Genomic DNA, 13,313 nt, shown 5'->3' on the forward strand with positions numbered 1-13,313 from the left:
AGGTGACTATTAACCTTCAATTGTTCACAATCAATCTTCGCACTTTCGCTTACCATGCCACGTCCGCCATCTTGACACTAGACACACCTGCGTAGAAGTGAGGGTCGGTCCTCAGTTCTGGTATGACGTCACTATGACCTCATCAAAGCAAGTTCGCGCGAAGATGAGCACGACAACATGCTCACCATATAATTTTGCGCCATAAGTCAACCCTTCTCTATCGTCTTTGAACTTGCCGCCAGCGGAACCGGAAGTATGATGGGATACACACATATTGTACTGGGGTAAAGGTAGTCGTTAACTCAATATTATTTGTTATTTCCGCCAATTAAACGCAAGTAAGTCTTATTTCTGAAAAAAAAATATTATCCTTGTACAATCATTACTTAACCAGCTTGCGCAAGAGTATATGAAAATATCTTTATGTATGTTTTCTGTACCTCTTCCGGTGTTATAGACTCATCTGTTGCAAAACATGGCGCGGGATGGCCAACAAATTTGGATAGCTTTTGACAGATCGGATTGTGCACTGTGTAGAACCGCCTTGAAATTATCGAGGCCCTTCAACTGATTAATATTCCTAGTGTACGCATGTTACATGTCTTTTGCATTTTTAGCGTTTGGCTTTGTCAAACAATCAAATATGACTAGAAATTACCATTCACAAAGTAATATTTCCAACATCAATACAAATGGATACCAGACTTACCACTTTAAATACACGCAAAACCTAAGTTTGACATGATTGCTTTTTGTTTCAAATGTGTATCGCAACCGAACAAGAAAACAAGAACATTTTACAATCTCATTTTACTAAGCCAGGCATTTTCTCTTTATTTTTCTCCTTTACTGATCCAAGCTACACAAGCAACAGCTATCCAAGATTCAACGTCAAATTGTTGAGTTTCTATAGCTACAGAATCTGTGTTACTCTCAAATGACTGCTTTGATCTGATTCTCATCTTTAACATTATGCACATGTATGTAGAAGTATTTCTCATATTTTAAAACCAATATATACATATCAGAAATGGATTTACTGTCCTGAAATAGAGCACTGTTCGTACCACTACCAGGTGTAAGATAAAGGGTTAGCTGAGTCGTCAACCGTGACATCGTACAGAAGTGATGACGTAATACAAATGTACCAAATCTGATGACTTGGTAAACATTCTATGAACCGTCCATGCTTGTCATTGAATATATTACACCAAGTGTTCATGAAAAGAATAAATGCAGCTTCTGTACATTTATAGTGGTGTAACAACACGGTGATACAGTATTGTATTGCGATACAGGGCCCACGAGACACTGCATCAAATTAAAACTTGTGTGTCGCGTTATATGATACATTTCATCACAAGTTATTTTAGTGCAAAAACATGTGAATAACAACAGAAACTTTTCAACCACCAGCTTACGCAGATTCTCTTGTATTTCATGGTTGGGCACAAATTGCATTACATTCACAGTGCCATATGGCCAATATGTTCTGTCCTGCAGGTCTCTCAAATTTAATAACAAATGATTCAGGGTTGTGATTCTCCTGCAAAAGGAATGAATATCAACTTGTGAAAGAAAAGTACTGTATCGGGGTACAAATTGTATTGCACCCATAGTATTGTGATTCGTATCATATCGCGACCTCACCATATCGTTACACTTCTAACATTTTCTTTGTGTCCATTGAACTTGTTGAGGTGCAAAACAATGTCTTATCCATTAATAATGTAGTATGACCCATAGATGATAGCTGCACCTGTTTTCATGGATCAACACTTTTTATTTTGTTGTATCAGTACAGGCAATGTGCACTAAATTGAAAGTAAATGGATTTTTCAAGAACAGATACACTAAGGTTCATTATGTATATAGTATATTAATACAGAACTAGGACTTTCTGGATTATTATCAGATTATTATGTTGGTCTCGTCAGACAAAACTACTGAAGCAAATTCTGTAGTCTGTTTCATACTGATTCTGTTGCTTTCATGTTGGGCATATATGTTGAGAGACAATAAGGACTTAACCTTTACCCCATTACAGATTGCCAGAATGAGCATCAGTCAGCAGACACTCCCATACAGTATAGCTGTGGACATAGTGGAGGAAGAATCTATTTCAACTGACAATCACATTGTCCCAGCTGAGACAGTCAATGATATCATCGCAACCAGGGACTGGCTAGATGGCCAGTTGGTTAACCAACTCAGTCAGATCCAAGCAGGTTTGTCATACATGTTTCGTTTCTTTTTAGTGCGGGGTCGTTATAGTACTCATCTTGTTTGTCAGTCTGTATGTCCATCCGTCCGTCTGTCAGTATTTCGTTTCTGGAGCATAACTTGAAGACCATGAAAGATTTTTCCACCAAACTTGGTACATGTATTAACCAGGGGCTGAAGTGGTGCCTTTTGCTATTGTGGAGGCCGTGGGGGATTTGTCACCATCTGACGACTCTCGTCACAAGCCGTGCATGCTTTCTGTTATTTAAAGTAATATTAGTAGCTAAGATTCAGTCCTTTTTACTTTAGTTGTATATCTTGTAACACCACCTCTGTGCTGCGCCCTGTAAGCGATCTTGATATTGACTAGTCGCTACACAGAGCTATGTGTTTTCCTAATAGATCCCCGATCCGACTTTTTATGCTTTAGTGCAAGTGTCATGATCTAACAACAGCTGCAACATGATTTACTTCCTAATGTTAGAACGTGCAAGTACTTGTCGAGTTGAAAACTGGACTGGTAAAGATATTATATACGCCTTTCCGCTAAGGGATGGTGGCAAAAATTCTGTAGCCTCTCAATGATTCCAACCTGGAGTAGCTGTTCTCTTTATTTTTCAGATCAAGCAGATGTGCCACTAACGAAAGATGTTGAAGTGGCAAGGGAAAGGTAGAAGTATTTCAAACGTCCTCTCATTGCTTTCACACATCATCCTGTATCTTTTGTGCAGGGTTTAACTGAATAATGCAGATATTCACCACACTTTCTTTTAATACAGATTTTATGTAAAATGAAGTAAGAAATTCAAATACAGTTGGACCCCGTTCTCAAAATCGGCTACCTTGAATGATATCAGATATCTCAGACCTATTCTCTGTTCCCAACCGCCTCACTATACTATTACAAATACATTTGATGGCTTGTCTCGAATTTGAGATACAAATACATAGCACTGTGTAGAACCTTGGACTCAGTCCCAACTTTGACTTCACTATAGACTTGTGTACCTTTGACTTGAAGTTTGCATTTGAAAATTTAACAGCTTTGAGAAGCGCAAATAAGCATTTCACATAGCTGAGATCAATTCTCCTTGGTACAGGTTGTGAAAACTGAAATGAAGTCGCAAACAGCGAGCACTTGTAACATTGTCTAACTTACCGGTAGTTACATCCACAGATTCCATGGGCATTAAGTGCAAACACACATCCGTCCAAGACATTTTTCGTGAAAAATAAAGTTAATTTCTTTTATCTTTTCCTGCGTTACTACTAATGCTTCTACTGCTACTCTCTAGACCTAGGAGACTGAGCTGTGAGAGGTCCTGGCTACAGAACAAGTTGTACCTACCAAGTTGTGTGGCTTGCACCCTCATTTCTGACCACACGTGACTTGCTGTGACATCACGTAGTATCACATTGATAGATTGACAGACGTCTGTGAATTTGCTCAACAGTTAAAGAAACAGATAGCATCCTTGGCTTATCCTTTTACATATCCTTGGATAACCTACATGTTCTCTGTCATGTAGAATGTAGTCTGGTTTACGAGGGTGGTCCGTTGGGCATACGATAGCATGTTTTTGCCTACTTTAGGTTTTTCCGCGCTTTCCACGAGCACGTGTATTGTACCTCCTGCCATCTTGTTTGGCATGCTGTCGTGTTTACATGTCTCGTGCTTTGATAATTCAGAGTCTGTCTTAGCTCTTCTTTCATGTATTAAATAGCTTTCTATCAGGGGCCCTTAATAAGTCTCAGTTTTTAAGTTGATCAGTATGGCTGGCTGGCAGGCCATGCCTCGTCATGGATGTCCGGATATCTGGAAGTTACAAGACGCTTCTGCTTGGTTCAAGATACCACAGTCCAACTGTATATTTGTTTTAGCTATTGGTGTCACTATACCAAAATAATCTATCACAATTGTATTAACAGTTCAACAAGGGATGATACAGTTGACAGTGTTTAAGTGTGGAATGTTTTTGTAAACAGGATGAGTAGGCTACAAGAGGAGCTGCTGTCTGAGTCCTCCAAACTGTCCTTGCGGGAACTCACTTTGAAAAGGTAAGAGAGAGCTGATAGGGAGAAATAGTAAGTGAAGTGAGGATGCATGTTATTATGCTTCTTAGATTTTTACTTTAAAATAAATGGAGTGTTTTTAAGACATTTCAAAACTGAAAAGATATCTGCAAATTTCTTCTCAAATTTGTTTGCTTTAAAACAAGTTTTAGCACTCCAAAGGAAGTCTACCAAGTTCATACATGCTTTAAAAAAGGCCTTGAATTGTAATGTCCGTCTTGAAAAGCCTTGAAAATTACCAACAAACTGTCATTTACTTGTTAATCAAAGTATTAAAGCATATGAAAATATGAACCAAGGATGTTTGAGTGAGAATTTTCACAGTGATAGATTTGTGTGCCAAAGACAATGAAGAATTTAAGAGAAACTTAATTTACTTTTGTTTGGTGTGAATATCGATCTTGTTGGAAAATTTCTGATGACCATACTGCTGTTGATGGCATAATGTAAGAGTATAGTTTGCCGGATTCTTAAAATATTAACAGACAAAGGCCTTTGAATTTTGATGTTCCATATCTGTATGAACCTTGGAAGAATACTTATTTACGATGATGAGGCATGCCCTGAAATATTATTTCTGTTTCAGACTCCAGCTAGGCACTGCACTTTCCCAGGAATTGTTTGGCCCAACTGATCCTGATGGCCCAACAGTGGACAACACAGTCAAGAAGTGAGGACTTGTGGAGCTGCCCCTGAATAGCATGTTTAACAGACCAACAAGTCCTTTGAGTCGGAAATACAAATCAGATTCATTATACTGGGTCAATTTTGAACAGAATGTTGCCAAATACCTGAAAATAAGAAGGCATATCTACTTTGTGTAATTTTTTACTTATCCTGCATTTACTGCTTTCCTTATGACAGAAACAGCTCTGTCTGAGGCTCAGACAGAAGTAGACTTGATTGGAAACAACTTTTTCTTCAGTTTAGGACCATCACAAGGCCATGTTTCTGTCATAAGGTAAGCAGTAGATGCATTAAGGAGTAATGCAGGATAAGTATACAAATGTTAAAAAATGCAGAGTTGCATCCCTTGGCTGTGCCAGAATCTGCTGATAGAATAGGTTTACTTTTAGGATGCCCAACTTGAACTGTTTTGTATTGGTAGTCCTTGTATTTTAAGTCAGTCTATTGCAAAAAAATATAATAAAATCAAATAGTAAAATATGATGCATCATGCTTTATAATATACCAAACAGAAAGTGAATGAACTATGACAAGTTGCATAAGGCTCAGGGCAAAAGTGAATGAAAGCAGCTGAAGTGTGATTGATGGTTTTGACAATGCATGCCAAGACGGCTTGTCCTATCATCCATGGTAGATAGTCACATGTTCCTGATTTCATGTGTTTCATTTGTTTACGTATCGGGTCACAACAATTTTTTGGAGTGTTTCTTCCCTATCCACAAGTTTTGTCTTTATGGCACTAGACAGTGTTACTTAATATTGTTCTGGATCACTATTTAGCTCCAGCTTCCTTGTGAGTCTCCTCCGGTTGTTGCCTTTATACAATAGGGATTTGCACCCCACATTCCAACCGTGGGATAAATGCATAGTGTGAGATAAGTTTAAAAAATTGTATGTTTATATACTTGTAATATCTTACCTGCTATATGCCCTCACTTCCATCCCCGCATCACAATTCCTCAAGCCTTTTAGCTCCAGAAAGAGAATGAGTTGTTCAGTGCATGCATGACCCAGATTGTTGGGAGGTGACCTAAGTGATGCTGGGTGTGTTCAGGTGGATTGTTTTTTTAGAAGCTGGAAAGCTTTGTTATCCCCCCGGCATATAATGCGGGGGGATATAGCGATCAGCCCGTCCGTCCGTCCGTCCGTCCGTCCATCCGTCCGTCCATAATCATTTCCTTCTTCCCGGGGCAGAACTCGAAAACAATTCAGTGTATTTGATCGAAACTTGGCAGATCTATCAGTCACATACTGAACTGGTGCCTTTTGCTATTTAGGAATTTTAGGAATTTTTATTTTTTATGTTTCCACGGCAACAAGTTGGACTTAGGTTCTATAAGGGTGGTGTTCGTTTCCGGAGGGTAACTGAAAAACTGTTAAATACTTTCTTACAAAACTTTGCATGTCTACCAGGCACATACTGAACTGGTGTCTTTTGCTATTTAGGAATTTTAGAAATTTTTATTTTTTACGTTTCCATGGCAACAAGTTGGATTTAAGTTTTAATATAGGGTGGGTTCACTTATGGAGTATAACAAATAAACTGTTAAATATTTCCTTGCCAAACATTGCATATCTATATATAAAGCACATACTGAACTGGTGCCATTTGATATTAAGGAGTTTTAGAAATGTTTATTTTAGAATTTCCATTGCAGCTAGTTTGACATGGGCTAAGAGAAATGTTGGGTCAGTTACCTGGTTTGGGACCATAACAAGTTAAAATGGGTGGGAGATATAGATGACTTCGTTGACCATACGCTTGTTTAGTTATTGTTTCTTGTAATTTGTCATTTGTTTGCATAAAAAAACCGACAGAAACACACTTGTTTTACTTTCCATTTCATATGGATGCGACTATGGTGGATCTTTTGTGAGTAAACAATGTATGCTTCTTTAAGAACATTCAACTCTTGACTCATTACATACAGAATTGCACATTTACTTGTGGTTACTTTACAGACAGCTGCCGGGGGGATATGTCAACTTTCTGATGACTCTTGTTTAGGAATGTTTCCACTTAGGATCGAAAAAAGAACGTGAAATACATAGTGAGAAATAGGATAAGTATAAGTTGACTGACAACAAAGAAGACACAATTTATGGATAACAACTTATTTGTTTACTGTAAAGGCGTTTCGGAATAGATCCTTATACCGTGGTCAAGCAAGGTTGGGTGAGACTGTTGATGGTGTTGCCTACACTTTATCGTAACATTTGCAATTACTCTGAATACCGACCAGCAGACATCATAAAAGCATTATTGATAAACGTTTGTGAGCTGTGCCAGTTGCATCATGTTATCCTGAAGGGGATATGACTGAAGTACTGTGTAAAACCTATCTTACTCTCACACTGTCCATATGATGTAAAACAGCATGCACCCAAAGGGGAGGCACCGACTGCTGCAGCATGACCTCTGTGGGAGCATCTACCTGCTCAGAGGGGACATGGTTGCTGGCGCACACCAGAAACCTATGCTTTTAGGTTCTAATCCTGGTTGACCCTAATTATGTTTCTAGGTTTGCCAGCACCATACCTGTGCTCTTAGGTTCCACTACAGTGGTGATCATCTGAGACCTGCATCACTTCGGGCTTTCCTCCCACATTAAACTGACACGCCGCGATATAACTGGAATACCGTTTCAAGTGGCATTAACCCCAACTCACTCACTCTAACTACTTAGTGGAGTGCAGGAAGAAGAGACCACCAGTCCCCACATCGGGCTGCATGATGCCGTCATGCTCCACCTGCCGTACCCACATAACAATCAGAGTTTGTCTCCTGAATTATGGCTTGTAATTACCAAGAGGGAATCTGTATCCCTTTCCTTGTGAACATGCTCCTATCATCGTGCTAGTATGCAAAGTGTAGTGAAGAATTATGTATTTCAGAGAGCTGGAGGATATGGTGCTGCAACAGAGCAACCTTGTGTCCAAGATTATGAAGGAAGAGGCAGAACTCGAGATGCTCCACACAGAGCTCAAAACACTCAGAGAGAAAAACTTTGGTGAGCATCTTGTGCAGATTAATCTGATGCCGGAATGCATTTCAGCTTGTTTACTGGATAATTAAAATTTAGCATATTCTCCCTTACTCGTAATGATTGGTTAATAAATGTCATGAAATCTACTGCGGTATTAGTGTACCTCAAATTTATGAACTTGCATCAACACTGAGGAATGTGGTTAGCAGAAATTGTACACATTTATAATGATCAAAAGCAGCAGAATCATGCTCTGTTCTTTAGTTAAAGAACTTTTTATGAATGCCTAGGCAATGTTTAGAAAAAAGTGTTGTAACCAAAACAGACACAGGTCATTCATGATAAGTGAAATGGTACTCCAAACCTGGAGGTGTCACCTGTTCTGCTGATATTTGATTGCATTACATTTGCCATAATTTGCCTGAAATGTTAGGTCAACCTCAATTGGCATGTTTCAACAATAATATGACTGATATGATGATATTTCTGATCAAACTTGATACCCCATCTCAAGATTAATGTTCATATCCTCAAACATGTCACAGACCCTAAGACTATATATTTACAGAATTCAAAGCATTTTCTAATTAGGACATAGGTGTTTCAATGAATTCTATTTGCCGTTATTTTTTCATGTTAATCATAATAATGATATATATAACTGATAACAAATCCTTTTAGTAAGCACACTTGGCACTTTTGCGCAATATATATAGGTAACCAATATAAATAAACCTAAAGTATGTTACATGTCACAATTATTTCATGCCATTCATAATTGGTGGAAGGAAATATTTAGATTTTATATCTTAATTGTTAGTTTGAGTAATAAACCAGCATTTTGCAAAATTTGAGTATGCTGTATTATTTCAGAAATGAAGGCTCAGAACAGAAGGTCAATGAACCAGATCCGACAACGACAAAAGCTTCTGGAAGAAAAAGCTGATGACTTTCGCCAACACAAGGAGGGCCAGAGGTAGTGTGGGGCATATAGTTGTGCTTGTATAACTCACGGTCATGTACAGGCTGCGATGGAGTTGATACAGGCTTACATACACACTGTGTGTTAGTAACCACATATTCTGCAGTAACGGCACTAGCTCCACAAACATGTTACGAACCAATTGTTATTGTTAATATGAATGCATTCATTAGTTAACTAGTGTAGAACTCCTTGAGGTATGCTCCAGCACAACCAAGGGTCCACTGCAGCAGATTTGTTGTTTATTATTTCAGTAAGAAGGAGCAGCTTGAGGGTGAGATGACAAAGATTGTGATCCAGCGCCACACACTGCAAGGCCTCATTCTGGGCAGTGGAATCAACTGGGCAGCTGACCCTGCCATGGAGGAGCTCCTGCTCAGTCTCGGGGAACCACTCAACTTGTGACAGGCTTCCTTCTGACAGGGGATGTTTCAACACGACCAAAGGAAGCTGCGTCACTGCAGGCTACATACAGTGCCTTATTAAGTCGACACGTCCTCAGATGGTACACAGAAACTGTTGGTCATCGTCATTTTCTTCCCAGAAGTAACCGTCCTGTTGTCGGTCCATCACAAATGAAGCTGATGAAGATTTTGTATTTGTCTATTTATGGAAATGATCATTCATGTTTCTTGAGGAGCAATCAAGATTAAGTGCAGAAGTTAAAGGGATTGCCACTTTACTCTTGGTACCATGGCCTGTGAACATATTGCTATGCTGGACTCCTTGAGAGAACATGAATGTGATGAAGTATACTGAACTGTCTTGGAGATGAACAGTAACACTGTCCTGTGACAGATAATAGTGCTGCATACAGATGTTAAGGAGGAACGGCTGGGTCAGCATTCTTATGTATCTTAAATCAACTTTGTATACAGCAGGTTTGATATTTCACAGATATTGACTTTCTTCAGCAGTCAGAGTGTGTGATTTTGGACCATTTGCTTTGAAGACATGACAAGCCTGTAAAAAAACAAACATAGAACTTTATGGATAACAACTTCTTGTTTATTGCATAAAGCACATTTCAATGTAGATTCTTACACCGTTATCACTCCAGTTTGATAATGGTGTAAGAATCTCCATCGAAACATTGCTATATGCAATAAACCAGAAGTTGTTATCCATAAAGTTCTATGTTTTCTTACTTATTCACCAACTTATAGAATGCCAATCAAACAGTTGACAAGCCCTTATGATTTGAAAGTTGTTGTTAATATACAAACGTTTTGGTGAGTAATCTTTCCTTTTGCCTAAATCACCACGTTTACGTCATTAAAATAAGACTGAGAGTCTTTAGAAAAAACTGCTATCCCAAGATTCATTATGTCACAAACACTTCGTTTAAACGCCACACACTCTGTGGAAAACACTTCAAGCAGATCGTGGCTTTCGTGGCATGTGCCGAAACGAGCTTCGCTGATTTGGTTGATGCATGTCATCGATCCCAATTGTGTGGATTGATGCTCATGATACAATTACTGGATTGTCTGGTCCAGATTCGATTATTTACAGACTGGCATCATATAGTTGGAATATTGCTGAGAGGGGCGTAAAACCACAAACCAACCAACCATCAGAACCACATGATCAGTACATTCACTTCAGCAGTACCACAGAATCAGTACACTCGTTTTAGCACTGCAAAGGGCGGTGGGGTAGCCTAGTGGTTAAAGCGTTCGCTTGTCACGCTGAAGACCCAGGTTCGCTTCCCCACATGCGTACAATGTGTGAAGCCCATTTCTGGTGTCCCCTCCTTCCACTGTGATATTGCTAAAAGTGGCGTTAAACCATACTCACTCAGCAGGAGAGCCAAAGGTCCAAGTTTCGATGCCCGGCCGCATCATACCAACGTTAAAAGATGGTACTTGTTGTTACCCTGTCTGGTGCCTGGCATTAAGGGGCTAAAACAAGGACTGGTCGGCTCGGAGTCAGTATACTGTGTATGAGTGGGGTATTCATGTTAAACTGCGGCATGGTATCTCAGTGGGCTAGCACTATAAATCGGCATTAGTCCTGACTAGTACAAGCAGCCACACACATGTGCATGCACGTCGCTATATAAGTGCAATAATCTTGGACGCAACGTTAAACCCCTTTTCGCCTCACCTCACCTCAGTACACTCACTTCAGCAGTACCACAACATGATTAGTAGACTCAGTAAACACTTGTTGTGAAACAGATGTGCATGCTGAATTTGTTGATCAAATGTAAAGTTGCTCCAAATCACCCAACAAAATTGAATTACCCGGTAAACAAAGTAATTCTGCAGTTTGAAGAAGAAATAACATAATTTAAATTTTACATATATTATAATTCTGATAAAAAAAAATAGCTACACTATTTCATGTTAATACGCTATAGTGAATGAGGTCCCCCCCCCAATTTAATATAATATAATATAATATAATATAATATAATATATCTGAGTGACTGTTTCAATACACTTTGGCCTCTCTTAGTATCCTCTTGTTCCTTACAGGCTGGATCTTGTCTGGAATTTTGCTTTTGGTCTTTCCGGTGTACGATCTTTGTGCCTTTTTGGGATGGGCTGGAGGAGCTATGACTGGGAAACTTCCCTGTGTCTTGACAGGTCAGAGATTGGGCCCCAAGGAGGGTTGCACGCTAATGGAAGGATTTGAGCTCCTCCTCCAGCTTCTTATCTGCTCCACCTCCGCCTGTTTCTCCATCTCTTCTTGCATTGTTTTAGTTCCTTGAGTTCGGCATGCTCCATTGTTAGACAATGCTTGTGGTTTATATATTCTAGTCGGAGGTCTCGCCTTTCCATTCCAATCTCACACAGAAAAAACGATCGTTTAGTGATTAAACAGTGAACTAAACGGCAAAATGTCTCCACTTTTAAAACGCGTTTAGCGTTTTGTTTCTGAACACTACTTGTTAGTTTCTAAACACCAACGTTTAGGTTTCTAAATATACATGTTTAGTTACTAAACACCTTGTATTAAACACTGCGTTTAGAAAACTAAATGTGCCTAAACGGTCGCCTTTTAAACTGAATTAAGCTAGAATCAATATATGTCTTCATACCTATGAAAAGTACATAACTGGGATATACACATTTTTAAAAAAGAAAAGTAGAATTAAACATTTTATTTTGCCATTAGGAAACATGTCAATCTAGTCTAGTTAATCATGCATGCTTCAACTTTCTTCAAGAAGTGAACACATTTTTTTGTTTTTGAACCAAAGGTTTCCTTGAAAAAGAGTTCTTGCATAACGCCTAACATCTGTGCATACTGCCTCGGGTAATCCAGCCAAGCTACATAGTATATGGCCAGCAGCTGGACCACTGCCTTCCTGAAGTTCCTTATGACAGGAAGGTTTACCCCATCGGCGTGTATGATTGCCTCAGTTATCCAGTTGTCGTTTATAAAGATCTGAAGCATTGGCCCTACTGGCAACTTTGTTTTCTCGGCTTCCTCGTCAATTTGTTTAGGAGACTCCTGCAACCAACATATATGCGTGATAAAATATGATAATAATAATGATTATTGGCATGATTTCCTTCACGGCGTTGAATAAATCATTTGTTGATTTTTCCACTGACCTCCAAATTTCCCCACCTTTCATTACTTTGATCTCCATAAAAATCTGCAATATATGAATAGATGTATGTTTAGGTTCCTGAGCTTATGGTACATAAATATATCAGCATAAAAATTCAGTGAAGTGGTCAGGGGGGGCATTGTTGTCAATCTATCTAATAAAGCTCACTAAAATGGCAATGTAATTGATTCTTTTAAAAATAGCCCTATTCTCATGCCGAAATTTGCTTACATGGGTATTTTTGCACACTATGTAAATATACACACAGGAGTAAAAATTCATTTACTTTCTGTTCTCATGGGAGTTTAGAAACTAGATGTATTTTCAGAATACATATAGACTTTATCTATCAAAAACTGTCAGTCTTGTGTCAAGTTGCAAGATCTTAAGACTTCTTAATGCAAAGAGAAGAACAGGTTTTCACTAGCTTACTATCGACAGGCTTTGCATTTTGTAAATTTTGGGAAAGTAAATGCTGTGTTTCAGCAATAACACAGTTCACAGCGTTTTCTGAAAGCTTGTGTTTTGTTTGCAGTGCGAGAACATAATTTATCTCAGTGAACTATTTCAAAGAAAGAAAGATATTGTACATCTTGCTCATTTTCATGCATAAAAAGATCCGTTTCGTTCAAACCGTTTTCATCATCTATTGTTTCCTCGCCTTCCTGAATATCTATTTGGGATTTTGCATGTTTTCTATTCATGTGTTTTCTGAAAGTCAACAAACCTTTTGTAGAATACGAGCAAGATGCTGCAGTGCATGTCACAACAAAGTTTCGGTCATGTTTGTGAT

General features: G+C 38.8%; 2 protein-coding genes across 3 annotated transcripts in view; one reads left to right on the forward strand and one right to left on the reverse strand.

The window, feature by feature from the left end:
- The window catches only part of LOC124135745, a 35,441-nt gene extending 35,204 nt beyond the window's left edge, over nucleotides 1–237 (reverse strand). The window contains exon 1 of one of the 2 annotated variants that reach the window (XM_046501267.2): nucleotides 54–237. The gene's annotated coding sequence lies outside the window, so the exon portion shown is untranslated. Of the gene's footprint in view, nucleotides 1–14 lie in introns of both variants that reach the window. The other variant, XM_046501268.2, reaches the window with a different exon arrangement.
- LOC124135746 (centromere protein H-like) lies at nucleotides 237–9,846 on the forward strand. The gene is made up of 8 exons (XM_046501269.1): nucleotides 237–284; nucleotides 2,048–2,228; nucleotides 2,845–2,893; nucleotides 4,210–4,281; nucleotides 4,883–4,966; nucleotides 7,879–7,994; nucleotides 8,844–8,946; nucleotides 9,207–9,846. The coding sequence occupies exons 2-8, from the start codon at nucleotides 2,057–2,059 to the stop codon at nucleotides 9,355–9,357; spliced, it is 747 nt and encodes a 248-aa protein (XP_046357225.1). The 5' UTR covers nucleotides 237–284; nucleotides 2,048–2,056; the 3' UTR covers nucleotides 9,358–9,846.
- Nucleotides 9,847–13,313: the final 3,467 nt, after the last annotated feature.

Source organism: Haliotis rufescens, unplaced genomic scaffold, assembly GCF_023055435.1.
Source record: "Haliotis rufescens isolate VD_foot unplaced genomic scaffold, xgHalRufe1.0.p SCAF_1, whole genome shotgun sequence".
Classification (NCBI taxonomy): Eukaryota; Metazoa; Mollusca; class Gastropoda; order Lepetellida; family Haliotidae; genus Haliotis; species Haliotis rufescens.

Excerpts from the sequence above, each read along its gene's own strand:
- LOC124135746 (XM_046501269.1), top strand. The coding sequence starts at position 2,057 with ATGAGCATCAGTCAGCAGACACTCCCATACAGTATAGCTGTGGACATA. Across the intron at positions 7,995-8,843 it reads ACTCAGAGAGAAAAACTTTG|AAATGAAGGCTCAGAACAGA; the intron begins GTGAGCATCTTG and ends GTATTATTTCAG. Across the intron at positions 8,947-9,206 it reads CAACACAAGGAGGGCCAGAG|TAAGAAGGAGCAGCTTGAGG; the intron begins GTAGTGTGGGGC and ends TTATTATTTCAG.